This window comes from Poecilia mexicana, unplaced genomic scaffold, assembly GCF_051168715.1.
Source record: "Poecilia mexicana isolate PSO_F unplaced genomic scaffold, ASM5116871v1 scaffold_12, whole genome shotgun sequence".
NCBI classification, from domain to species: Eukaryota; Metazoa; Chordata; class Actinopteri; order Cyprinodontiformes; family Poeciliidae; genus Poecilia; species Poecilia mexicana.
This window is the reverse complement of record NW_028263381.1, coordinates 1,857,092-1,882,682: the sequence shown is the minus strand read 5'-3', so window position 1 is coordinate 1,882,682 and position 25,591 is coordinate 1,857,092. Positions and strand designations below refer to the sequence as shown.

The window sequence follows — 25,591 nt, the reverse complement described above, 5'->3', positions numbered from 1 at the left end:
CACCACAATGCCTGTGTCACTTTGACCGGCGGAGGCTCTGCAGTCAGGAAAGGAGGCGAGGCAACAGAATGTAGTCGAGATGGATTTATTTGAAGCTGCAGGTCACATTGTCTCATTTTCCCAGTGAGACAAAGAAGCTGGCTTTTATACTTTGGGCAATTCCAACACTCATACCAGGAAAAGGGGTGATAAAACAAAAGAAATAAACATTTACACAAAACAATAAATGGTACCAACACATATTTACATGCATGCAAATCATTAGAACTAACTAAGATCAATCAAAGAATAAATTTTACTTAATATAACTCCTCAGAGTATTACCCTGCTTAATTGAAAATTGTATGCTCCAGGAACTGTTTAGAAGCACCTTTGTCTCCCTTTGCTGCTCCACCCTGCTGAGGACACACACCCAGAAAGGAAAGTACTCAAACAATTAGCAAACTCAAATTAAACCAATCTAAATCAGAAAAAAAACTGAAATTTACCCCCACATTCTCCCTGAACAGGAAAGACAGCCAGTCTGCCCACCCAAAAAAATGCCTAAAACATGTTTGTTCATCATTTAGTTAAGTGACTCACAGTGAGTAGAGCAACCAGACATTTTGCACAAGAACAGCAGTACCACTAAAAAGTAGGATGCTGTAAAACTACACCATAAAATATTTTTTTCATAGAAAGGAGTAAATGTAACTAGTTTACAACCCACCTCTCCAAACAACATGTGACTGCCATGACAGCAGTAGATCAATATAAGTAAAACTTGAAGTCCCAGCAATATACACGAACAAAATATTGCAACATGTAGTCCTGGGATGTTTAGCTCAAATGGGGAGAGATGTCTATTTATAAGAAGCCGATTCATGTACTGAGCTCGGTTCATTTTGGTAAACCGAGGACCCTCCGCCTTGGAGGTTCAAGTCCCAACTTCTGCTACCAGGTGGTGGCGGTATACGCACAACCACACCTGTAAAATGAGGAAGAAGAAGACGGGGCTCTCACTAAAAACTACACGGGCGTATATCGTCTAAAGGTAATAACGTTTGATTCTTTTGTAATGCTTAGTGTATTTACAGCCTAATTTCGACCATATCTGCTTATTTTTCCTGGTGCTTTTATATCAGAGGCTTTTTTCCGGTAACGCAGCTTACAACGACTCAGCTGACATGTGCTGAAAACATCCAGTGCTAATACAGCCCTCTGTTAGTTTTCTTTCTTATCCACGTTGCTTTCACTAAAGCTAATGCCCAAACCTTTTCTATGAAGTTTGTCGAATCCACTTCAGATAGCGATCCTTCTACTTTTTCAGTCCTTTTCGGTGTTTGAATGTAACTCGGCATTTAATTGGAAGAAAAAACATTCCAAGATCAGGTTGGAAGTACACATGCTGTACTTCTCTTGTGTTTACTCATCATTCGCCTGTTTTCCATCCAGTTAGTCCTTCCACCAGAGAGTGGAAAAAGAACGATATATATATATATATATACACATACATTTTCATTACAAAACTCCAAAAACAGTAAAATAAGTAAGTAAATAAAAGATTAATTGCAGTTTAGTATTCTTATGGCATGAGGGATGAAGCTGTTATAGAATCTTGTTGTTCTGGTTCTATATCAGCCAGGAGGATTCTGATTGGTTCAGAGCTGTTTCACTCTAAATGCTTATTTAGAGTCCCCGAAATATAATTGGACGTCTTAATATAATAATAATAATTAAATGGACTTTAATTATGAGATAAGAATGAGCTTGTGATTCTCTCAAATTTTATATTTTTTGTACTTTAGGAACAAACAGACAAATTTGCTTTGTTGTTTTTGTTTATATTGTTAATATGTTTGCCTGCTGTGATAACAAATTTTGCTGGATGATAAATTGTTCCAGAAGTTAAAACGATAAAAACTGATGTTGTTTTGAGGCCATTTTTAAGTATCATAATACTAATGGTAGAGTAATGCCATTAGATTCTCAGAGATCAATAAACTTTTAATGAACATTCAACACTGCTAAACAATGTTAAACAGGAAGAGATTTTAAATATCCAAAATAAATAAATAAATGCAACAACATAAACAAGAATTATAATGAATTATGAAGTCTTAGTAAACAAATTTCTCCTTCATAAAAAAGTGGATAGTTGAGATCAAAGCACCAGACTGAACACTTATCATCCAGTTTTTAGTAGAAATGCAAATGGAAATTTTTCACATGTATCATGCAAATAATTGGCTTATTGTGACAGGCCTTCATATTGTTAGCTTTCTAAAATAATGGTCTACATAAATCACAGCCTTTTATTATAGCCAAAGGATGATTTGAGCAAAAGGAAAAAGTCACTGTTGGCAAAAAATGGCTTTTGCCATTATTTTAGGAAGGTGATGATATAAAGTCGTTGATCAGCTTTTCATGAGCTTAAAAGGTTTCCTGAACATCCTCCTGCTGTTTCTAGGTCTTCCTTTGAAGCCATGACCAGGTGGGCGAGAGCCAACAACGTCCACAAACACAAACCAGCCGAGGCGACTCCCTGGAATCAGCTCAGATCAGCCGGAAGAAGAAAAGATGGAGGTGTGCCTGCTGGGACGTCAAGGCCGGATCAGACGGACCCTCTGAGAAAGACCCGTGCCGCCGCCGAGAGAAAGCCCAACCGCAAGAAGAAAGAGTACACCAGCGAGGACGTAAACGGGTTCCTGGATTACCTGAAGCAGAGCGGTCAGGACGGAGGCAGGGAGACGGAGGCGGAGCTCAAGGAGACGGTGGAGGTGGCCCTGAAGAAGGACAGGAGGAGGGAGGACAGGAGGGTGAAGAGGCAGAAGGACAAGAAGAGTAAGATGGTGAGCTCTGCTGAAGCTGAACCAATCAGTGGCCTGCAAACGTTGGCGTACTCACTTCTTGTCGCTTTACAAACTTTGCTTGGATTTTAGTAGTTTATCATTGGGAAGCGGAAGGAAAATAGTTTTCACAACAGTGTGACATGCTTTGTATTAAGTCAATTCTTGAAGCAGTTCTCTGATCGTCCTCTAGGTCACAATGACACATTTAGCTGGGTGATAAATTGTCCCTGAAGTTATTGTAATAAATTATAATATTATTGTTTTGAAAGCATTTTCAAGTATTATAATGGTAATGGCATAATAATGCCATAAACTTTAAATTCTTATAAACATTTAACAGTAGAACAGTAGAGGACATTTGAAAAACCAAAAATAAATGAACAAAACAATGAAAGCAATCATGAACTCCCTGTAAATAACTGTCCATCAAAAAACTCTCTCTCTCTCTCTCTCTCTCTCTCTCTCTCTCTCTCTCTCTCTCTCTCTCTCTCTCTTTCTCTTTCTTTCTTTCCCCCCTCCCCCCCAGGTGTGCTTTAACTGCAGGAAGCCAGGTCATGGTCTGGCCGACTGTCCAGAAGCCGACAGAGACGAGGAAATGGGCCGCGGCATCTGCTTCCGCTGCGGCTCCACAGAGCACGAGATCCAGAAGTGCCGAGCCAAAGTGGACCCAGCTCTGGGTGAGGTTCCCCCCCCACACACACACACACACACACACCCCAGCTGGACCAAGCCTGACTCCACGTCTGCATGTTCAGCTTTTGTAACTGTAACTCTGTCCTTCAGGTGAATACCCGTATGCTAAATGCTTCATCTGTGGTCAGACTGGACACCTGTCACGCTCCTGCCCTGACAATCCCAAAGGGCTCTATGCTCAAGGTACATACACACATATGGAAATACCGTCTCTGGTTCCTGGTGGATGTTCTACAGGTCGAGACGTGACAGAGGGTGGTTGGTTGTGTTTGCAGGCGGCTGCTGTCGTGTTTGTGGCTCTGTGGAACATTTCCAGAAGGATTGTCCGGAGCATCAGGCAGCAAGTGAGTTTCAAACTTCTGATTGTTCAAAACACAATTGCCGTGTTTCCATGAAATAAGACAGATAATTAAAATCACATGTGGATGAGTTTGTTCACACAATGAGTCGTTAAAAAACAACATGCCCGCCATCATCTGCCTCCCACGTCCTGTTATTTTCTTCATGGTTTGCCCCAGTGCCAACATCAGGCTGTTCATCATGTGAAACAATGTTTCTGGGTTGTTATGACATGTTGATGATCAATTTTTTTTTCCTTTTTTTTTAGACATAATGACTGAAAGTCATTTTGCACAATCATCTAACAATGTGAGCTTCCGTTAAACCAAATGGTGAAACTCTGGAGTTTGTGAAACATTGAATTTGGTGCATAAATCATTGGGTCATGACCTCCTGCTGGGCGTCACCTTTGACTCATCTCATGGTTTACAGTCTGTGTTTTTGCACAGAGTCAATTCTAATAAGCTGCTGCAATGCCACATTATGCAATAACTGACTCAAGATGTAATAACGTTACTATAGATGTGGCAGAAAGTACAGCGAAATGTATTCAAAGATTTCATTACAATTTTATTTATACAGTGGCAATTCACAACAAATGTCGTCTCCGGGGACATTTTCCACTGATCGTTACGAAAAGCTCTTTTTTTTTAGAAACGATACTTTAATAATGTGGCGCGTATGTAATGAACAATCACAAAGTGTTTATGTTCATTCTAATTATTTTATTTCTAATCATGTACGCGTCTTAGTTGAAATAATGCTGAACTTCTGGTCGTTTAGTTGCCTTTTCAGAACCTTTGTTTTATTAACATGTCGTTCAAGACAAAACGATTCAAACTGCCCTCACGGATTTTATTACATTTAGTGTTTATTGTTATGTATTGGGGTTTTAAAGATGTTTTTTGACATTTTAATGCTGCTTTTTATTACATTATTACATACTGTGACGTCACAACCTTTTGTCCCTGGATTGATGTCGGTTTCACCTTTACAATTGGAAACTTTAGCTGTTTCCATGTCTAGTTTCCTACGATTAATGCCAAAGAGAGGAAGGAGAAAACCTCTGCTGGCTTTGTGGAACAGAACTAGACCATTATGTTGAGTTAGAATCATGTACGAGTCTTCTGGGGTTTTCATGTGTTTAATGTGTCATATGTATGTGTTGGTCCTTCCAGCTAACTCGGTGACTCTGGGCTGGTTGTCCAACAACATGAGCGCAGACCTGGAGGACGTTCACGTTCCAGTGAAGAAAGCCAAACCCAAGCAGGCCAAAGTGATCACCTTCTGACGGGACCTGAGGGGACGTCTGAACCTTCACCTGGTGGACTCTTTGGAACCGGACCGATGGGTCAAAATGTGACGCACAGTCACTGAAGTTTTGTTTCAAATGTTTCCTGTGGCGTTGGCTCATCCAGTCTGCTGGAGGTGAATCATCACTGAATGTGTGAATACTGGCTGACGTTTCGCCACATAACAGAACTCAGGAAAGCCAGACTGTCCGACCTGAGCTGTGTACCGCTGGTGTTCATGTGTGTTTGCAGAACGTATTAATTATGTTTGTCTGTTTTACTTCAGACATCAACTGTACAGCACTTCTAATACTGACGGAATAAAACTAGGGCTGTAACAAACACTTATATTAGTAATCGATTAATCTATCAATTATTCTGACGATTACTCAGAAAAAAAAACTGGCATATTTTACAGTTTTTTTTCCTTTAACCACTGAAGCATCTTGTATGCAATACATTAAAAGAAAAACATTAAAATGGATTCAAAACCTTTTCTAAATGAAAAATATTTAATTGCCTAGAATGCTATTCTTTTGTGAATCTGAACCAGGTGAAGCTAAACCTATACCACTTGAGGAGTTTTGGTTAAAATATACAGTCACAGATGTTTTTGTCTTAAATATAAAATTATTTTCTTTTTTTACAGTTTTGGCTGAATTACTGCTCTGAATGTTTTTTTTCTCTCACTAAAAGAACCTTTTTTGAAACTGTATATTCCAGTTAACAATCAGTGACTAAGTTAGTTGAGGATTATTTCAATAGTCGATAAACAGAGAATGTCACAAACTCCTAAACCAACATCCAGAGCACAGGAAGAGAGCGACTGGTCTTGGTAAGATGGACTGATCCAAGCAGCAGCAAAGAAAGTCTTCCTCCGAGGAGATTTTCTCCAGATGCAGGTGGAAAAACAACAAAAGCTTTTATTTTCTTTTGCATATCTTTACAGCTGCTGCATCTTGATGTTCTCTCTAGAAAACGAAGTGAATCTGTAGCCAGGCAGCTGCTGCTGGCTGCCAGCTCTGAAGATGATTACGCAATTTACATGAGTTTCATCCACTGTGTGTGTGTGTGTGTGTGTGTGCGCGTGTGTGTGTGTGGGGGGGGGGTGTGTGTGTGTGTGTGTGCGTGCGCGCCTTATAACAACACAGAGGACTGATTCTAATGTCTCCTGTTTCCAATTTGACAGCAGCTGTGAGAGGGTCTTTGGACAGAAGATTGTTCTGCTCTTGTTGGGTTGCCCAATATCCCGCCTGCGAGCCCCAAACTTTAATTCTATGAGCAAAACTTTGCAGGGGGGCCTTGTGGTAATATTCTCATTATTTATGACAAGTAGAATAAAAATAGACCCTAGTAACTTCTTATGACAGTTATGCAACTTTCCTTGGCCGTGAATGGAAAAAGTAGTAAAGGAAGGCAAAGATGTAATTCTTCCAGACATACAAGGAAAAAAAGAACAAAAAGGGCATTGTGTATCAGAAACCACTACCTTAAATCTAAATCAGACATGGAGCTGGATGTTAAAAGGTGACACAAAACCTTTTCAGATACTATGTTTTTGGGATGTGTAAAAATAAAACCATGCTAAGTCACTTCCAAACTCTGGCCACCTTTAACTGGCCATGACTCCTGTACAGTTCATCTGCTGGAGAGAACATGAAAAGGTGCAACAACCTGGTTGTGTAAGTGTAAACACTCTTAAACTAAAACTTCGTTCAAGCTCTTTTTCTTAATTGCATTCAGGTTTTGTCAGGAGACTGTCAGGATTTCTCATCTCGACTCGATCAAATTCTCCCTTCAAAGTGACTCTTCAGACATCTCCAGCCCTCCTGCACAGATCCCACACTTTTTATATTCTGGACTCCAAAAACCTCCAGAACGTTGATTTCCTTCTTATGAAGTCGTTTTCTGTTCATTTTTGATGTATTCTTGGTTTTGCTGCATATCTTTTTAAAAAAATTACATTATTTTTTCATCTCCAGCTCACCGTGGCAGAAGGTCATTTTTGCTGCTTTTGGCAAAATGTGGACAACCCTCAATATGTTTATTTTGTTGTATTTTTGTTTTACAAGACGGTATGACTAACATTATTTAGTCTTTAACTTGGACGGATCTAAAACCTCAGAGTACGTTTTTCATGTTGTAGCGCTTTTTCGCCACCAGAGGGCATTCACTGTCAGTTGTAAGATTGAGAGCGCACACAGTGGAGAGCAAGAAAAGATCCTATGAGGCAATAAAATTCATGGAAGTCGCCAGATGACCTTTTTTATATATACAAAGTACTACTAGCAGAAACCTGAAGGTTTTGTGCCATGCGAGGGTATTCACTGTTTGTGATTTCGAAGTTTGAGAGTGCACAGTAAAGTAAGGACAGATGTCTATGTTGTGCGCCATGTTTTGAAACAATACAAATTTAGTGAAACTCAACCGACATCCTATTTCTTCTTAGTGCAACGTTATAGCAGACACCTAAAAGTTTTGCCAACACTGTCTGCTGTTTAAAACAGATTTTACTTCGGCAAGAAGTCTATTCTGATCTTCATCTTGTTGAAGAAGAAACAGCACAAAATCATCCAAAGGATAGTTGTGCAGTGTTATTTTAAGGAAAGGCAGCATGTAGAAAATGATTTTCACCTTCTAAATGAAATAAATGAAAAACATTTTAATTGTCCTTATTCCATATGTACCCTGGCTCATGAGCTCCAAGGCTGAGGTTGGAATGCCTCCTTGTTCTGGTAGCTCCCTCTAATTATTGGCATCTGAACTTCACTGATGGAAAAACAATAATCTTTCCAACATTATTGTACACCAGCTGACACATCTTTTTTTTTCAGGACAGAGCTTTGTTATTGGCCAGTTTTTTATATATATATTTTTCCAACATAAATGTCTCATTGGAATGAAGTTTAGACGTTTTGCCAACCATGTCTTTTAGTGAATCTGCCTTTGTTGAAGAAATTATTTAATGATCTTTGGTAGCAAGTTGCATTATGAGGTTTGATTCTGAGGATAACAAAGCCTATACAGTGTGGTATGTATAAAATATGTATTTTTCCCCATATTTTACCAGTTCATAACAACTTCTTCAAATTCAAAATCAAAAATATTTTACTAATTCCAAAAGAAATTAAATTTTACTTTATTTGAGACGTGAGAATAATATTCCATATAAAAATGACTGTACTATATTTGGCATTAGTATACTTGAAACAAACATCTAGGAAGGGACATCCCAGGACAAGTGTAACCCCAGGCAACAATAAAATGACCTTTACATTTACAATTAAGACGGCACCAAAAAGGGAGACCACACCACGGCAGATGTTCAAACAATAAGTTTATTCTTTGTTAAAAACTGGGCATAAAATTATTTGTCACCCTCACAATTAAATTTGCAGTTATTACCAATAATAGCACATAGAATTGTGACATGTTAATTAATCAAAAATTAATTAACATGTCTGCATGAGACTGCAGAGACAACTCTGCAGTCTCAACAATGATAATGAAGGAGCTCTTCACAGTTTTAGCCACACGATGGCACCAAAGACCACGGAACTGGAAAACTCGGACGTATTGAGCCCTTTTCCGATATAATCGTTATGATTATTTAAATGTACATTATCTAAGTTCAAGTTAAAACACCACAAATGGAGAACACACCATGGAAGATATTCAAACAATAGAAGTTTATGCTTCAAAATTATTTGCTAAAAAGTTTTTTTTTCAACCTCAACTAATAAATTTGCAAAGTTACACCATAGCATGAGACAGAAGTGTAACACGTTATTTAAGCAGAAGATGTCAATTCAACACTTCAACATGACATTGATAATAATGAAAGTGCTCTTTTCAATTTCTTGATTGAAGCTGCACTTCACATTTTAGCCACGCGATGGCACCAAAGACCATGGAACACATACCCTTGGGACTAATGCGTCTTTTTCCGATACAATAGTTAAATGGTTAAAAAAGTTTTGATCAGCCATCACTGCCAGGGATCCAAAACAGAGCTATTCTAACTAGATCTCCGATCTGTCAATGGGGAGAGCTTAAACTCTTCATAAAATAATTTGTTTGTTACAACACAGTTACTACACTGTCATAAATTGATTGGCTGGCTGAAGATCAGGCTGGAAACCAGACAGCCAATCTGGTGATATCAGTCAGAAAAGCTAATATCAAAAGAAAAACGAACAAAAACAAAAGGAAACTAGGTCAAAGAAACGCATATCTAACACAGTAAAAAATGCTGGGTTATTTTCATAACCCAATTTCTGGGTTGAAGCTGTTGGGTCATAGGTTGGGTTAGTTTGACCAAATATTGGGTCAAAATTCATAACTCATGAGTTGGGTCAGAAATTTATCGGAAGTCTACATCTTGCACACTTCTGTTGGGCCAGGAGTTGGGTGGGTAGATTTACCCAAACGGTTGGGTTAAAGATGAAACTTGGAAGAAGCCACGCCCCTCTTCACAAGCCTCCATTTTCAACATGACTGTGAACATTGCATAACGGACTTCTCCTCTACTTTGAAATAAGACATGGTAAGTAAAAAGAAGATAAAGTTTCAACGTTTATAGAATTTTATACATAAATTGAATTTATTTCAAACATGTTTGATATTTATTTTTATGGTTATTTGAAATGTTTATTATGGCAGGTTCCTCTGACAAAGAGCTTCGGTGTTGCTACAATACGGATGTTGGGGAAAAAATAGATGAAGGGGAAGGGCACAATTTGTCAAGTAAATTAAATTCAGTTTTTAATATAACCTCAATCATATTTGTCCGTAACTTAACATAGTCAAATTTTTAAAAATCGATTTAGTTTTAAAAGAAAAGGTAGTTGACGGTTTGTCCCCTGATTTTTGCAATATGCGCGCGCATCCTTAGCGGGCTGAGGCTACGTGTTCGAACACCAGCAGTAATGGCGGAGGAGAGCGAGCAGAGCTTTAATAATGTGGGTATATTATGCTTTTTGAAAATAAAATAACTTTTGCAAAGTTATTAGGCGATAAATTAGTTGTGTAAACCTGAATTATGCGCTCGGTTTATTAACATATAGCTTAATTACAAACATGCTCGGACGTGTTCGCACTTATCGCTCCCCTCCAGCCGCCGGCTCGTCTCGCCCTCTGTCAGTTGACCGGGCGGAGCGGCTCGTTAAGCCGAGAGAGAACGACCGTCTCCCGGCACATTGCTTTCAAACTCCCGCTGGTTTTAGGCAACGAATTAAAAGCAAAACTAAGACAATATCTAATGTTAATGTTTGCTCATTTTATTATTATTGTTACTACGGTATTAATTACAAATACATTTATTTAAAGTTGGTGCTGAAAGTTATTCAGCACTAAGTTTGTGTTAAGTTTTACTTCTAAATTAAATTATATGTCATTTTATTTTATTAAGTGCTATATTTATTTTTAGGAACATAAAATTACTCTGAACATTTGAAATTGCTGGCTAATTACAAGTTATTTGCAGTTGAGACAGCTATAAGATTTAATTCAGTCATTAAAGTTTGATTTGTGATTTTGTCTTTTCTGATAGATTTTGTAATTTTACATCCAGGATCTTCAGGAGAATTAAGCGAAACCCAAACTCCTCGTTCTCAACGAAGACCTTCTGCATGACCAAGAACATGAGTCTGCTCCCTCAAGGTATTGAAGCTCAGAAGAAATGTTCTCTAAAATGTTGTCATGCTTTTTAGTTACTGTAACATTTTAACACTAACTTATGTTTGATACAGAAGATGATGTAGTCCTGCAGCTGCTGCCAGTACCCCTTCCTGCTCCACCTTACTAATTTGGGAGAAGTTTCAGATCCATCAACCTGGAAATTCAGATGTTTTCATTGATATCCAGCCTGTAAGTCAACCTTCATCTCTGAATAATGCTCAGATTGTTTAAGTGCATCACATTCAATAGTGAGGTTTTGTGTTAAACTAGAATCAGTCAGAAATTAGTTTTTGAGAATGTAGCCCTTTACCTTTAAATTCACTAAAGGCCTGTTTTTGTGCTTCTCTCTCTTGTTCTCAACGAAGATCTTTTGTATGGCCAAGAAGAGAAAGGAGCGGCCGTCTTCTCAACAACATGAATTTTCTCCCTTAAGGTATTGAAGCTCAAGAGATGTTTATAAACTGTTAACATTTAACATTTTAACACAAGCTTGTTTCCCATGCAGACAAGATGATGTAGCCCTGCAGCTGCTGCCAGTGCTCCTCCCTACTTACACATTTGGGAGAAGAGTTTCAGATCCATCAACCTGGAAGTTCAGAGGGTTTCATTGATATCCAGCCTGTAAGTCAACATTCATCTCTGAATCATGCTCAAATTGTTTGCTGTTTATATAAGTTCATCACTAATGGCCTGTTATTTTCTGTCTTCTCTCTCCATCAGGTTGGGACAAACCTGGTGGTGCATCTACAAAATGTGACAACCTGTATGTCCTCATGCAGGGAGACAGGCAAAATGCTAAAGTGTCGTTAAAAATGCTCCTTGTTTAATGGCTGAAAGGTTTACTTGTAGTTTGCTTTAAAACAGACTTTTTTTCATTAAATGTTTTCTGATATGGAGTAACAGATACTTCTGGAGTTGTAGCCAAATGAATTGAAGTGATTTAACTACTTATGTTTTGTAACTTTTGTAAATGAAATTGCTGGCTCTATATATGTATCATGTGGAAATAAAAGAAGCTTTAAATTCATATGTCTTTTAATCCTGTTTTTATATAGTGAAATTTAAAATAATTTTTTTTAACCCAACTATAGTGGTATAATAACCCTTGTGTTGGGTTATGAATTTCAACCCAATTTTGGGTCAGTTTAACCAATTTAAACAAGTCAATTTAACCCAACGTTTGGTTAGTTGCCATGACCCAATGTGCTGGGTCAAACCCTCAACCCAACCCAGTTGGGTTAAAACAACCCAGCGTTGGGTCGGTCCATATTTGACCCAGCGCTGGGTTACGTATTGGGTTATTTTTAACCCAGCAGTTTTTACTGTGAACCGTTCAGCCACACATATTCTGGTTTTGATCGATTCCGACCCGCAACAAAATAGAGAAACTGTGAGTAGAAATAGGAATGCAATCGCAGGATGATAAATCTGCCTCTGTTCCTAGAAAGCATCGTTCTAGTTCACTAGGACATATAAAAATTAGGAACGACACAGAGAAGATTCAGGTCCCTTACTGTCCCCCATCAAAAACGTGTTAGCTACTTTGCACTGAATATTATTAATATTATTATCACTATTGTTGATGCTTTAATTTTTTGGTTGTTTCTGTATTTATCATCAAAAATAATTTTCCAGAGAATAAAAAAGCCATGGGAATAAAAACTTTTTTACAGGCATCTACGAAAAATGCAATGGACATTCAAGTTAAAATCGGTAGGGCTATCAGCAGCCAATCAGACCTGAGTGAAGTTGGCCCCCCACCTTCTTCAAATCAGACAAAATTGGTGTCAAACGTTTGTGCTATGGGGGGGGCAACTTCACTCAGGTGCCAATCAGTGGGGGAAAAATTCTTCTTCTATGCCATTTTCTGATGTTAGTTGTTAAATATTGCACAAAATGACCAGATAAAAGATGTACAACAATACCAGTTTAAACCTTGAACTATATGCAAAAGACTGTGCTGTGCAACATTAAGACATGATAGAACTGCAACTAATCATAGCTCTTCTCTTCAGAAGAAAAGCTATGATTCTCTTCTTCTGAAAACAAGAAGAGAATCATCAGAAACTCTGGTGTTCTGCGGTACCGCCCCCGTTGAGAAACAGTAGTCTATATAATGAGGTGGGTTTTTCCAGCTCTGCTGGGTTTTCAACAAGGCTTCAGCTCCCAGCTGATTCAACTTCATGTGATAACATTGGGAGTGGTGCTGCAAGCTCGACTGGAATACAGGCTATGCTGCTTCAGCTCTTAGTGGCTCTAACTTTTGCTGCCTATGTGAAAAATGGTAAGAAGTCACCCAGCTTTTAATCCTGTAACGTTGTAAATCTCTGTAGAAAGAACTGCATGGTTCCTCACTGCTTTTGAGAAACTGTAAACTCCAGTTCTCTGGGGGAGTTGGGTGTTATGATCAATGTTTTCTTTAGTCATTATTTATGAGCGGTTGATTGTGACTTTTTTTTTGCAGTGCCTCTGTTTGACATCAACGTAGTACAACATGTGACCCATAACCCAGAGACATTAGAAGGTGAGGTCACTTTGTCAGTTTCTGCTGATGGTTTGGTTGATCTTGGGTAGAAAGTAAATAAAACACAGTTTCAAGACTTGGCTTTCATGTTGAGTGTATTCATTAAGGCAGGGGTGTTGGACTCCAGTCCTCAAGGGCCACTGTCCTCCAGTATTTAGATGTGCCACAGGTACAAGACACTGGAATGAAATGATTTAATTACCTCCTCCTTGTGTAGATCAGTTCTCCAGAGTCCTGCTAATGATCTAATTATTCTATTCAGGTGTGGTGGTGCAGCAGAGGCACATCTAAAAGTTGCAGGGCAGTGGCCCTCAAGGACTGGAGTCTGTGCATTAAGGCATTTCAAGCAACTAAAGGAGGCAAAGAACCAATCAAAACTATAAGAAAAACTGTTGGAATGCTTTCAGAAATATTATTTTTCTCTTTAATTTTAAAAGGCACACTGACAAGGACATTGAAACTTCCTATCATGTCTTGCTTTTTCTAAAAAAAAAAAAAAAAAAAAATTGTTCCTGAAAGTGGTCTTCCTTCTTTATGCTCCCAGGTTGCATGTCCTGAAGTATTTCAAAGGTGTCATTAATGGCAAAAATTGTATTGCAAAGATGTATCTTGGAGTATTTTATCCCCTTAAAATCAGAAACTGTAAAATAATACATTTAACATGAATGTTTTCCCAGAGCTTTTTTCTGATGACGTGGCAGTGGTGGAGGGAGACATGCTGGTATCGGTGAGTAAGGACAAGCAACACTATTTTGCTCATTGACACTGGGGGTCTATTTGCTATGATGTCTATTTTAAATCAGCAAAGTGTCAGCTGCAAATTTTTTCTTAATTGATATGTGCGCTCATGCCGCCCCACACAAGATGTTACCTAGGGCAGTTGGCCATGTTGCCTATATCAGAAACCACCACTGGTTAATAACTTGACTGAATACCTGCACTTTAATGCAGGGTGATTTAAAAAAAAAAAAAAAGACCAAAACCGACGCATAAGATAATGCAATCACGGACAAAACTTACTTCTGATTGGCGTGAGCGTTGACCGAGCAGATGAGGCTCTAGGGTCTACTAAGGCTGGCTGTTAGCAAGATCTGGAGCAGGCTAGCTGCACAGGATCAATCACCATGGTAACTTATTTGTTACCTTTTCCTTGAAACTAAATCGAGACCAACAAGTTCAACAAGATCTAGGGAAACTCATCCATGTATTTATCTTTAGTTTAATTGATTACTGCCTTCACAGGTCTGGTTTCCCTCCACCTCTTCATTACCCAACAGAGTAGAGTTGAGACAACACTCTAATCTAACACCTACTGGATGCTGGCGCATGTCTACTTGGAATGGACTAGTCGTCCCTTCAAGTAACCTACTATTGTCCCAAAATATTTGAGATTTTTCTATGTGAAGCATGCATTTTCATAAAATTGTCTTTTAAAATGCATGTAAGGCTGAATGTTTGAGTATGAATAGCCAAAGGTCACTCAATTATTCTCTCTCAAGTCCCCCAAAAATGCATATTGGCTTTATATGGATTTAAGAGTGTACATGAATGGTTTTGTCTTGTTTGTCATATGTGTTGCCCTGTGATGGACTGGTGACCTGTCCACTGTGTACCCCGTCTTGCCCCCTGATTGCCAGAGATGGGCTCAGAGTCTGAGAGGCTTTTCCTTTATCTTTTTTTTTTGCCTCTTACTTAGTGGAAATATTGATATTGATGAGACTTTCTCCAAAATAACCTTTTTCAACCTTTATAGCTCCACTGTTGAAAATGAGAAGCTAACATTCACAAATGACAGTGAAATAAAATCCAGTCCAACATCTGGTTTGAGGTGATTCCTCTGGAACCTGTTGGAGGAAAAATATCCCAACTTCAGAAGATGAGCTTTTAACTTAACAGAGCTCCCATCAGTATGAGAGTCAGGGTGAGGAGGCGCCATGTTAGGAAGACGAAGTGGAAGCTGGAGGATCTTCAGAACAAACAGGTCATGATGCTAGGCTACTGATTATTGATTAAACTGGATCAATATATCCAGTTTAAAAGCTAAAATGAATGGTTATATGCCAGATGTGGAAAACTGGGATGCACTCTATGCCATGATGTTCAGAATTTAGGACTCATGGCATCTCAAGGTGTCAACATTGCAGCCAGTGGGCTGAAGGAAATACAGCTTTATTTTGTAACAGTTCAAGAGCTACCCAGGTTTTATCACTTTGCAAAAAAAGTGATAAAAGCTTTATATATATATATATATATATATATATATATATATATATATATATTTTTTTTTTTTTTTTTTTTTTTTTTTTTTTTTTTTTCCTTCTCACCCTCCGTGGGTGGTCTCTTTCATCCTCTGAGCTCGGGTCCTCTACCAGAGGCCTGGGAGCTTGAGGGTTCTGCGCAGTATCTTGGCTGTGCCTAGAACTGCACATTTCTGGACTGAGATGTCTGATGTTGTTCCTGGGATCTGTTTGAGCCACTGCTCCAGTTTGGGGGTGACTGCCCCGAGGGCCCCGATGACCACAGGCACCACTGTGGTCTTCACCTTCCAGGCCTTCTCCAGTTCCTCTCTGAGGCCCTGGTATTTCTCCAGTTTCTCATGCTCCTTTTTCCTGATGTTGTGGTCACTTGGTATTGCTACATCCACCACAACGGCTTTCCTCTGTTCTTTATCCACCACCACAATGTCCGGTTGGTTCGCCATTACCATCTTGTCTGTCTGGATCTGGAAGTCCCACAGGATCTTAGCTCGGTCATTCTCCACCACCTTTGGGGGTGTTCCCCACTTTGACCTCGGGGCTTCCAGTCCATATTCGGCACAGATGTTCCTGTACACTATGCCCGCCACTTGGTTATGTCGTTCCATGTACGCTTTCCCTGCCAACATCTTGCACCCTGCTGTTATGTGCTGGACTGTCTCAGAGGCCTCCTTGTACAACCTACACCTGGGGTCTTGTCTGGTGTGGTAGATCTGAGCCTCTATTGCTCTGGTGTTTAGGGCCTGTTCCTGGGCGGCCAGGATGAGGGCCTCTGTGCTGTCCTTGAGTCCAGCTTTCTCCAGCCATTGGTAGGATTTCCTGATATCAGCCACTTCAGTTATTTGTCGGTGGTACATCCCATGTAGGGGCTTGTCTTCCCATGATGGTTCCTCCAGCACCTCGTCCTCTGTTCCCCATTGTCTGAGACATTCGCTGAGCACATCGTCCATTGAGGCTTTGTCCTTGATGTATTTATGGATCTTGGATGTTTCATATAAAAAAAAAATAGAAAAAAAAAAAAAAAAATATATATATATATATATATATATATATATATATATATATATATATATAATTATTTTGTCATAGTACCCCCAAGAATTTAAAACTACTTTCACCCCTGTGTATGCCTAATAAAAGTGAAAGGGATGCAGTGCTTTGCTACAATATCACTAGATTAGCAGGTCAGGAAAAAGGTAATTAAGAAAAAAATATGGAGGGAGAGGGAAGTAGTTCAGTTATGCTAGCTTTACTTTGACAACCTTAACATGTAGATGTGGTGTGGAATTCTGTTTCAGTACAGTTAGAAAATAAAAGGCAACTTGAACACCAACTCTTACAGATCATCAGTACAGCAGGTGTTTAATTAGCTAATAGCTGCAGTAGCTAATCTACCACATTGATCACTTATTAATAATCGCAAAAATAAACATCAAGCCATAAAAATATAAGACTGTAATGGACTAGATATTCAGATTTTTTTGTGGGGATATTATTAGTACTATTATTATTATTATTATTAAAACAATATAAAATTATAACTTTATTATAATTTCATATTATGTTATTAAATTATAATAAAGTTATAACATGACTTTGTTATATAACTTTATATAATATTCCTATTGTTTTTTTTATCATAATAGTACTATTACTATTATGATTAAAAAAAGAGTAGAGTGCTCAGAGTTGAGCGTCATGAGGAACCAGTTGAGGAGGCCCGGGCATCAGGTCAGGATGCCTCCTGGACGCCTCCCTGGTGAGGTGTTCCAGGCACGTCCTACCGGGAGGAGGCCCCGAGGAAGACCCAGGACACGCTGGAGGGACTATGTCTCTCAGCTGGCCTAGAAACGTCTTGGGATTCCCCCAGAGGACATGGAACATGTGGCTTGGGAAAGGGAAGTCTGGACCTCCCTTCTTAAGCTGCTACCTCCGTGACCCGACCCAAGAGGAAGAAAATGGATGGATGAAATGGATGGACAGTTGTAATTATAACTCCTTAAAACTTTACGCAAGTTTTTCACTGTTCATTAACATCCATATCTCTGTATCCATGTTTGTTCCTAGGGAAGATTGGAAAAATCATTACCTGGACAGTGGTCTTCAGGGGTCCTGTCTTCTAATGCCGTTTTCATCAATGGAGAAGTTGAGTATTCAGACTCAGCTGTCGCCTTTTCACAGAAAACTTCCCCAGCCGGGGAAGCATCAAAATGAAATGCATCATTAAGATCATACCGAGAGAGAGTGCACTCGTCCTGAGAGCTACTTTTTTCTAAATTGCTACCAGAAAGTAGTTTGTCAAAACTGTTCCTCATTCCTGAGGTAATCAAATATCTAATGCCAAAACCCAGGGGAGATCTCTGCCATACTAAAAATCAGGGGGAGTGCGACAGATGTAACATGCTGTCAGTCAAGATGATGGACAACAAGAATTTTTAGCATGAGGTTTGTGCTGATATCTACTCCTTTGATCGCAAGCTCTGCAGGCAGCGAATTCTGATTAGTTGGGAGATCGAACATTGTAGATATTCTCTTCTTTTGCCCTTTTCTGCAGCACACAAGTTAAGGTTTGATAGTCAGGTCTCTTCTTTCCAGAGCAAACGTCCCCAGCAGGGAAAGTTTGCTCTTTTGAAAGGTTGGCCAAATCGTTACCTAGGACAGCTATCTCTTGATGGGTCCGGTTTTCTAATGCCGCTTTCCTCAGAGCAGAGGTTGAGCTTTTAGACACAACGGTCTCCTTGTCACCGCAAACTTCCCCAGCCGGGGAAGTTTGTTCTTTGTGATTAGAGAAATCATTCCCTAGGACAGCTATCTCTTGATGGGTCTGGTTTTCTAATGCCGCTTTCCTCAGAGCAGAGGTTGAGCTTTTAGACTCAACGGTCTCCTTGTCACCGCAAACTTCCCCAGCCGGGGAAGTTTGTTCTTTGTGATTAGAGAAATCATTCCCTAGGACAGCTATCTCTTGATGGGTCTGGTTTTCTAATGCCGCTTTCCTCAGAGCAGAGGTTGAGCTTTTAGACTCAACGGTCTCCTTGTTTGCGTACCTTAACTTGTGTGCTGCAGAAAAGAGCAAAAGAAGAGAATATCTACAATGTTCGATCTCCCAACTAATCAGAATTCGCCACCTGCAAAGCTTGTGATCAAAGGAGTAGATATCAGCACCAACCTCATGCTAAAAATTCTTGTTGTCCGTCATCTTGACTGACGGCATGATACAAACTTCCCCAGCCGGGGAAGTTTGGGTCCGGTCTTCTAATGTTGCGTTCCTCAGAGCTCAGGTTGAGGTTTTGGACGCCTTGTTTTCCTCCTTATTGCTCCAACCCTTCTCAGTCTGTGAACTTTGGGAAGACTGGGGAAATCACTGTCTTCATCAGCGGTGTCTCTATCCGAATGATCTGAATGATCAGTCTGTTTGCTATGGCCTGTTGAGCCAGCATAAACTGCCCCAGCCGGGGAGGTTTGCCGTTTTTCAGACTGATCTTTCTGAAAATTACCTGATGAGCCACAGCAAGCCTCCCCAGCCGGGGAAGCTTGCTGTGGGTTTTCCTGTGGTGTTTGCTTCACAGCTGGGGAAGGTTTGAAAAGGTATGCATCAAATTCGTCATACTCATTTTCATCCTTATAGCTAGTGACGTCAAAAGTGACCCCCGGGAGCAGCTTGTTAAAAATCTTTCTCACTCCTGTCGTTATCAAAAAACCTGCTCCAATCGTCAGGGGGAAAAACACGGTGGTGACTGCGATCTGTTGCATTGTCAAAATTTTTGTTAAACACGTTACTGCTCAAAGAGATGCTTGGATATGACCTCCTGTTTTGAGATCCAAGCATTCATAACCTCAGATGTTCTTTGATCTATGTCATAGATGAGGTCATAGCTACAATGAGCTCACTGTAGTTCTGGGGGAATGTCTTGCTTCTGATAGTTGCTATGGAAACGGTCAAATCACTTCTGCATGACTCAAACTATTAACCCTTTGCAACTGCGTCACTTAATCATTCGAGGCGCCATGATGAACTTCAGAAGGGTATATTTTAGGAGGCTAGGGATGATTAAAACAGGGATCTTAATGGTTAAATATTAAGTTTAGATTGACAATGGTATATTAAAACCATTAATTTAAGTAGGATTTTTCATCATTCTATCAGGTTTAAATTTTTGAATCATACTTGACTTAAAAATATCTTAAAAGTAAAATTAAATGTAACCTACAGATATTTGCTGCTGCTGCTGTTGTAAATTGTGACAAGAAATTTTGCCTGCTTGGAGAAGAGCTACAAAGAAATAATTTTGGTTTAATAATTTTACACGTTAGCATAAAAATAGAATAAAGAATGATCCCAAAGAAATGATGCTGCCGCTCCATATTTGATGGGTTGTAAACGACCCACTCGAACACATTTGCTCTGTATGGTACGGAAATGTAAACAATAGACAGAACGTAATGTAATGTGTAACTGAGAGCTTGACACCAACAGCAGCACAGCATCAGCAGCCCACATTGCTGATAGCCGGGAAGGAGATAAATAAGTCCATTTCTATGCTTTCCTGTAAACTGGTTACGAGTCTGTTGGTATTTCACTTTTCTTGTATTTTAACTATTAAACCAACTGGGAAACAAATGTTTATATATGTTTTTAAAAGACTTGTAGCTTCTTATGTCTCCATCAGTTGAGCAGCAGTAGCAGTTTTTGGTGACATTATTATTAATAATAATTAAATTGTTTTTGAATACGATGCAGTATTTAAAATGAACTGATGAAGATGGTCTATGTGTCTAATCTGGCCTGGGAGAGATGTCTGTGGTTCCCTTGGACCTGTTACCCCATCAACCAGATGTGGAAGACTATGTTCAGAATTTAGATCTCACGGCATCTCGTGGTGTCAACATTGCAGCCAGTGGGCTAAGGGAAATATAGCTCCATTTTGTAGCAATTCAAGAGCTACACAGCTTTTATTGCGTCACAAAAAATTCCATCAGCACAGAAACTTCAAAGCACACAAAGAAGCAATTGTATATTTCAGACTGAAAAAAAAAAAAAAAAAAAATATATATATATATATATATAATTGCTTCTTTGTGTGCTTTATAGATTTTGTCATAGTACCTCCAAGAATTTAAAACTACTTTCACCCCTGGGAAAAGGCAGGTGTAGAAATTGGATAAAAGTTTTGGCCTCAGCATCCTGTCTAGGTTGAAACCAACTTTAAGACAATGTTGTCAATTGAACACCTGTAATACACACACACACACACACACACACACACACACATATATATATATATATATATATATATATATATATATATATATATATATGTGTTGTTTTGCAGAAAAACAGGAATGCAGTGGGTAAATCTTGGCCAACTACAGACTTGCCATACGACATCAGACCAGACATAAGTAAGTAGTAAGTCAACTAGTTAGCACTACTCACAAAAGGCTTTAACTGAGTTTATTTTCTTAAGATGACAAAAAGGAGGATATCATGGCTGCCATGGCAATGGTGTCTGAGCACACCTGCATAACTTTCCACAGGAGAAACTCTACCGAGTTAGACTATGTGCTCTTCCGTCCTGGTAAAGGGTATGTAGACTTTTCAACCAGGTTTGGACATGGGTATGGTGCTTCATGCAGGGTTTTAGCTAATTCATTTAAAATGCCTTCCCCACCAACAGAACACATGCTCAACCCAACCTGCTCAGGAGAGAGTTGGGTTCAGATTCTGTCTAATAACATGTCTGTATGTCATCTGTCGCCCCTTAGCTGCGCTTCAAACGTGGGCTTTTTCGGAGGCCGGCAGTTTGTGTATGTTGCGCCGTCATGCAGCGTGGGCAACATTGCTCATGAGATCCTTCACACTCTTGGCTTTGAGCATGAACACACCAGGTTGGACCGGGATGGCTTTATTGAAATTATCAAGAGTAACATCATCAAAGGTAATGTGATAATGTTTCTATTCCTATTGAATCCAACAAATACAACGGCTCAGGTTTTATTTGTCACAACAAAAAAGCAGTTTTAAAATAATTTAAATCTACAGAGACCCTAAAAGGGATATTGGTGGAGTTTTTTTTTTCCCCCATTTATTGTCCCTTTAGGAGCTCCATAGAAATCTAACCTTGAGTATAATGTCTGTCTAGATCACTGCAACACCTTTATTTTTTATATTTTCCTTATGCAGTTTCTTGAACTGGTTTAGGCCAAGCTTCAGCGGTTTGCCAGACTCTAGTTTAGACACTGCAGGATGCCTGGTTGGGCCGAGCCCAAACACTCCAACATATTTAACAGTTGGTATAAGGAGTTCATACCAATAGCTAAACTGGGACACTGTTCCAGAAGCCTTGTGGGTCTATCAGATGCATTTCTGAAAATTTAAATTACCCCCTCACGAGTTGAAAGCTATAAAATCTGAGATTGCGCTAAGATGTCCGTTTGACCAACAAGGAATGTAGCTGGTGGGAACTGTGCAGTGAGAATCCCGAAGAAGAAGGTCTAATTCTCCAGATAAAAGATTATGTCTTTGATTGCAGGCCGGTAGCCTCTCGGTACCCTGTGTTGGGATTCAGACCATTTATATAGGTCATCTCTTTTCAGAGATCAATAGGAGGATTGTTGGAGAAATGAGTTTGATTATGCTAGTTTTAGTGATGTTTAACTTTAGTGCGTGTTGAAATATTATACTGATCATGATTGTTTGGAGTAGACCTTAATTTAGGTTAGATTTATGATTTAATCAATACAGATATAACCTGATCAGTAGAACATTTTTCTTAGATATAAGGAGCATAATTTGATTACAATTGGTTTAATGAGTAGTTTTTATATTAGATCACATTCTTAACAAGTGTGCAAGTCATTACTTCATCTGAAAATGTTTTAGTTCATTATAACCAAAAAAGTAGAAAACTAATCAGAAACTATTCAGTGTAACAGGTTTTTTAAATTGAAACTGTTCATGTCTGTTTTGTAAGAGTGTAAAGATATTATATGAAACATGTGCCAATTTTTATAATCAAAATGCACTGGGTCAGAGGAGAGGTCAGGAGAGCTCTGTGCCTTTCAGGAACCAGTTTGATGCAGTTTGGAAGAATGAAAACTTCGGCCCCACTTTCTTGAGTAAAATGCTTCTGTATGAAATGAACACATCAATTGTTCCTACTCTGGGGAGATGTGCAGGGAGTATTAGAGAGTGATGAATTCATCCCTTTACCTTGGTAATGCGGAGAATTAACCGTTCTCCATGCTGAGTTCTTGGTGACTAAAGAAGAGTCAGTGAGTTGAATTCATGAATTCCATTTATTAATGACAAAATACAGCTGGTCCATTATGACCTGCTTCCTCTAAGAGCTAACAGACAAAATGGCACCCCAGAAGAGTTTGTGATCTCCTTTGTTAGCCTAATCTATCCCCCAAAGGGGGCGTTACCTAGCTCCTAGTATCCTGTAATCGTAACTTTGAGGGCGTTTCCTAATGCATCATTTCTTTTAGCTTTATCTTAGCAACTAACTAAAAGAGATAAAAGGAAAACACAGAATTGTTTCCCTCTGGATGAATGAATCCAGCGGGAGGGGGGGGGGGGGACTCATTCATCCCCCATGTTGGGATGTATAAATCCCAACAGGGGGAATTGCTGATTTATTTGCTTCTCTTTTGTGAAAGAGAAGCAAAGAAAGCTTCTCTTTACTTTATCCCACTGAATAAAGTATTTATTACAATGGTTACATGTCTGAGAAGGAGCATTTAGAAACTTAATTTCACTGCGATTGAACATGTTGAGAGGAAGAACAATGGTTTCATCTCCACTTTAGGCAAGCATTGAATTCTCCTTTCCTTCAGAGCCACCGCTGATCATATAGCATTATGTGGTTTGAGGGTCTGTATAAAAAGTTGGTCTGACTGTTTCAGGTATGGAGGAAAACTTCAAAAAGCTTGCTGGGAAAACTTTTGATATTCCGTACGACTACAGTTCCATACTACACTATGGACGGTAAGGTAGTTTGGGGGGGGGGGGGGGTTTGTTAAATGTAATTTTTCTTGTAATGTAAAGATTATTGTTCATTTTCATTTGTCAGGACTTTCTTTTCATCAAACGGAAAACCCACCATCATCCCAAAGAAAGACATAAAGGACATGGGACAGAGGAGTCGACTGACGGAGACGGACAGAAAGAAAATCACTCTTCTCTATAATTGTGGTACGTACCGATGTGGACCTGCTGTCCAGGAGAACTGTGGCCGTGTGTGTAAAATTAAAAGGAGTGACTGCGTCTGTAGCCTTCAGACATTGGATGGTGGACATTACATTTAAAAAAATAAATTAAGATTCTCATTGGTCACGTTGCGTCACGTGAGAATAAACGTAGGGGTGGGTCAGAAATATTTTGCAGCCAGTAAAAAAAAGACTGTTTATGGTTTATACAACAGAGTACCGTAATCATAAATGTACCTTTAAATCAGTGGTTCTTAACCTGGGTTCGATCGAACCCCAGGGTGAGTCCGTCTCAGGGGTTCGGTGGAGCCTCTGCCGCGGAGGTAAAGACACACTGTGTAATGTCGTGATGACGCCCCGCTTTGCCATCACTTGCTGCAAAGGATCACGTTACATCGCTGAGCCAATCAGTGCTGCGGAGGAGCACTGATTGAAGGAGTTCCTCTCAGCATGGATTTGAACTTGTGTCTTTAATTACTTCAGCAAAGCTCACCGTTTACCAAATTCTGTAGCTTTCGGTGTACTTCTAAATCTGCTCCTTAGTCGCATCTTTTCGGGCCTACTACTGCCTCTAGTGGCGTGGGGGTGGTAACACAACCACCATTGCCTCCTGAAAGCACATGAAAACCATCAGAGGGTTGTTGAAAATATTAGTTTAATTATGTTTAAACTTTGGCTCATGTTGAAATATTAGATTGATCATGATTGTTTTGAGTAGGCCTCAAATTAGCTTAGATCTAGACTCATAGTTTAATCAATATGTAACTTAATCGGTAGAATATTAAAATTAGTCTAATCAGTAGTTTTTTATATTAGATCACATTCTTAAGAGTGTATGTCATATATTCATCTGAAAGTGTTTTAGTTCACTACAAACCAAAGAAGTTGAAAACTAATCAGAAAATATTGAGTGTAACAGAGTTTGGTATTGAAACTGGTCATGTCTATTTTATAAGAGTTTGAAGATGTATGAAAAGGGTGCTAATTTTTATAATCAAAATATGCTGTTTAATGCACTGGGTCAGAGGAGAGGTCAGGAGAGCTCTGTGTGGTTCAAGAACCAGTTGAAGCAGTTTGGAATGAAAAATACGGATAGTTGATGAACTTTGGTCTCGCTTTCTTGAGTAAAATGTTTCTGTATGAAATGAACTCATCTATTGTTCGTACCCTGGGAGGATTAGACAGTGATGAATTCATCCCTTGGCCTTGGTAACACCTGCATGGTCTCTGGTGTGCAAACAGCAACACGTCATTACGGGCTGTTTGAGTCCACCTATAAACTGTACATAAGAATGCACCAGACAGTAGAAACATGCCTGAATATAAAAGTAATTGAGCTAAAACAGCTGGTCAGATCACTGGGGTGGAACTGTCTTAACTGCCACACACAGTGGTCTCCGAAGGCACGTCTTCGTATTTTGGTATTTTTCTAAGGTAATTAATTTATTCTTTGTGGCTCTAGTTTCTGATGATTATGATAAGCTGTTAATGTCAATAAAATTCTGGTTGATTGTGAAATTGAACAGTGACTGTTGTCTTTGTGGTTTCACTTTTACACACATTAACGGACCTGGGGAGACGAGATGTCGAGCAACGTGTAATATTTCTCACTTTCTCAACAGGGGCGGTGGCACCAGCAGGGAACACAGAACCTTCACTGATCAGCATTTTTCCTTTTTAAAAAAAATAAAAATAAAGGATTGCATATGATTGATTATTTCTGTCTTTTGTTTGTTTGTTTGTCCAATCCCAACAGTTTAGACAAGCAGA

The 25,591-nt window shown here is 39.2% G+C and overlaps 2 protein-coding genes and 1 long non-coding RNA gene across 8 annotated transcripts; all 3 read left to right on the top strand.

Moving 5' to 3' along the window:
* The first annotated feature begins 926 nt into the window (after nucleotides 1-926).
* zcchc9 (zinc finger, CCHC domain containing 9) lies at nucleotides 927-5,666 on the top strand. 2 transcript variants are annotated; one of them, XM_014978106.2, is made up of 6 exons: nucleotides 927-1,033; nucleotides 2,450-2,831; nucleotides 3,358-3,508; nucleotides 3,615-3,707; nucleotides 3,800-3,868; nucleotides 5,042-5,666. In XM_014978106.2, the coding sequence occupies exons 2-6, from the start codon at nucleotides 2,466-2,468 to the stop codon at nucleotides 5,152-5,154; spliced, it is 792 nt and encodes a 263-aa protein (XP_014833592.1). In that variant the 5' UTR covers nucleotides 927-1,033; nucleotides 2,450-2,465; the 3' UTR covers nucleotides 5,155-5,666. The 2 variants fall into 2 exon arrangements, with proteins under 2 accessions (XP_014833592.1, XP_087866853.1); XM_088010727.1 differs by having other exon boundaries at nucleotides 940-1,033; nucleotides 2,464-2,831.
* A 3,742-nt stretch (nucleotides 5,667-9,408) lies between these two features.
* Nucleotides 9,409-11,861, top strand: LOC148155936 (uncharacterized). Of its 3 annotated transcripts, none has more exons than XR_015764809.1 (6): nucleotides 9,409-9,701; nucleotides 10,728-10,816; nucleotides 10,906-11,023; nucleotides 11,200-11,267; nucleotides 11,340-11,455; nucleotides 11,555-11,861. It is a non-coding gene; the product is annotated as an uncharacterized LOC148155936 (long non-coding RNA). The 3 variants fall into 3 exon arrangements; XR_015764807.1 differs by lacking the exon at nucleotides 9,409-9,701 and adding an exon at nucleotides 9,752-10,116 and having other exon boundaries at nucleotides 10,707-10,816; XR_015764808.1 differs by lacking the exon at nucleotides 9,409-9,701 and adding an exon at nucleotides 9,753-10,116.
* Nucleotides 11,862-12,953: 1,092 nt separating this feature from the next.
* LOC106922487 (zinc metalloproteinase nas-14) lies at nucleotides 12,954-25,536 on the top strand. Of its 3 annotated transcripts, XM_088010724.1 has the most exons (10): nucleotides 12,954-13,118; nucleotides 13,299-13,358; nucleotides 14,036-14,085; nucleotides 17,681-17,758; nucleotides 20,944-21,013; nucleotides 21,079-21,196; nucleotides 21,377-21,549; nucleotides 23,519-23,600; nucleotides 23,686-23,807; nucleotides 25,444-25,536. In XM_088010724.1, exons 1-10 carry the CDS (start codon nucleotides 13,067-13,069, stop codon nucleotides 25,500-25,502), a joined length of 864 nt encoding a protein of 287 aa, XP_087866850.1. In that variant the 5' UTR covers nucleotides 12,954-13,066; the 3' UTR covers nucleotides 25,503-25,536. The 3 variants fall into 3 exon arrangements, with proteins under 3 accessions (XP_087866850.1, XP_087866851.1, XP_087866852.1); XM_088010725.1 differs by lacking the exon at nucleotides 17,681-17,758 and having other exon boundaries at nucleotides 12,956-13,118; XM_088010726.1 differs by lacking the exons at nucleotides 12,954-13,118; nucleotides 13,299-13,358 and adding an exon at nucleotides 13,486-13,928.
* The last annotated feature ends 55 nt before the right edge of the window (nucleotides 25,537-25,591 follow it).

Bases quoted from the DNA above. Each gene is read 5' to 3' on its own strand.
- zcchc9 (XM_014978106.2), top strand. From the start codon at position 2,466: ATGACCAGGTGGGCGAGAGCCAACAACGTCCACAAACACAAACCAGCC. The intron at 2,832-3,357 runs GTGAGCTCTGCT...CCTCCCCCCCAG, and splicing joins AGGACAAGAAGAGTAAGATG to GTGTGCTTTAACTGCAGGAA. The intron at 3,509-3,614 runs GTGAGGTTCCCC...TCTGTCCTTCAG, and splicing joins CAAAGTGGACCCAGCTCTGG to GTGAATACCCGTATGCTAAA.
- LOC106922487 (XM_088010724.1), top strand. From the start codon at position 13,067: ATGCTGCTTCAGCTCTTAGTGGCTCTAACTTTTGCTGCCTATGTGAAA. The intron at 13,119-13,298 runs GTAAGAAGTCAC...TTTTTTTTGCAG, and splicing joins TGCTGCCTATGTGAAAAATG to TGCCTCTGTTTGACATCAAC. The intron at 21,197-21,376 runs GTATGTAGACTT...GTCGCCCCTTAG, and splicing joins CTCTTCCGTCCTGGTAAAGG to CTGCGCTTCAAACGTGGGCT.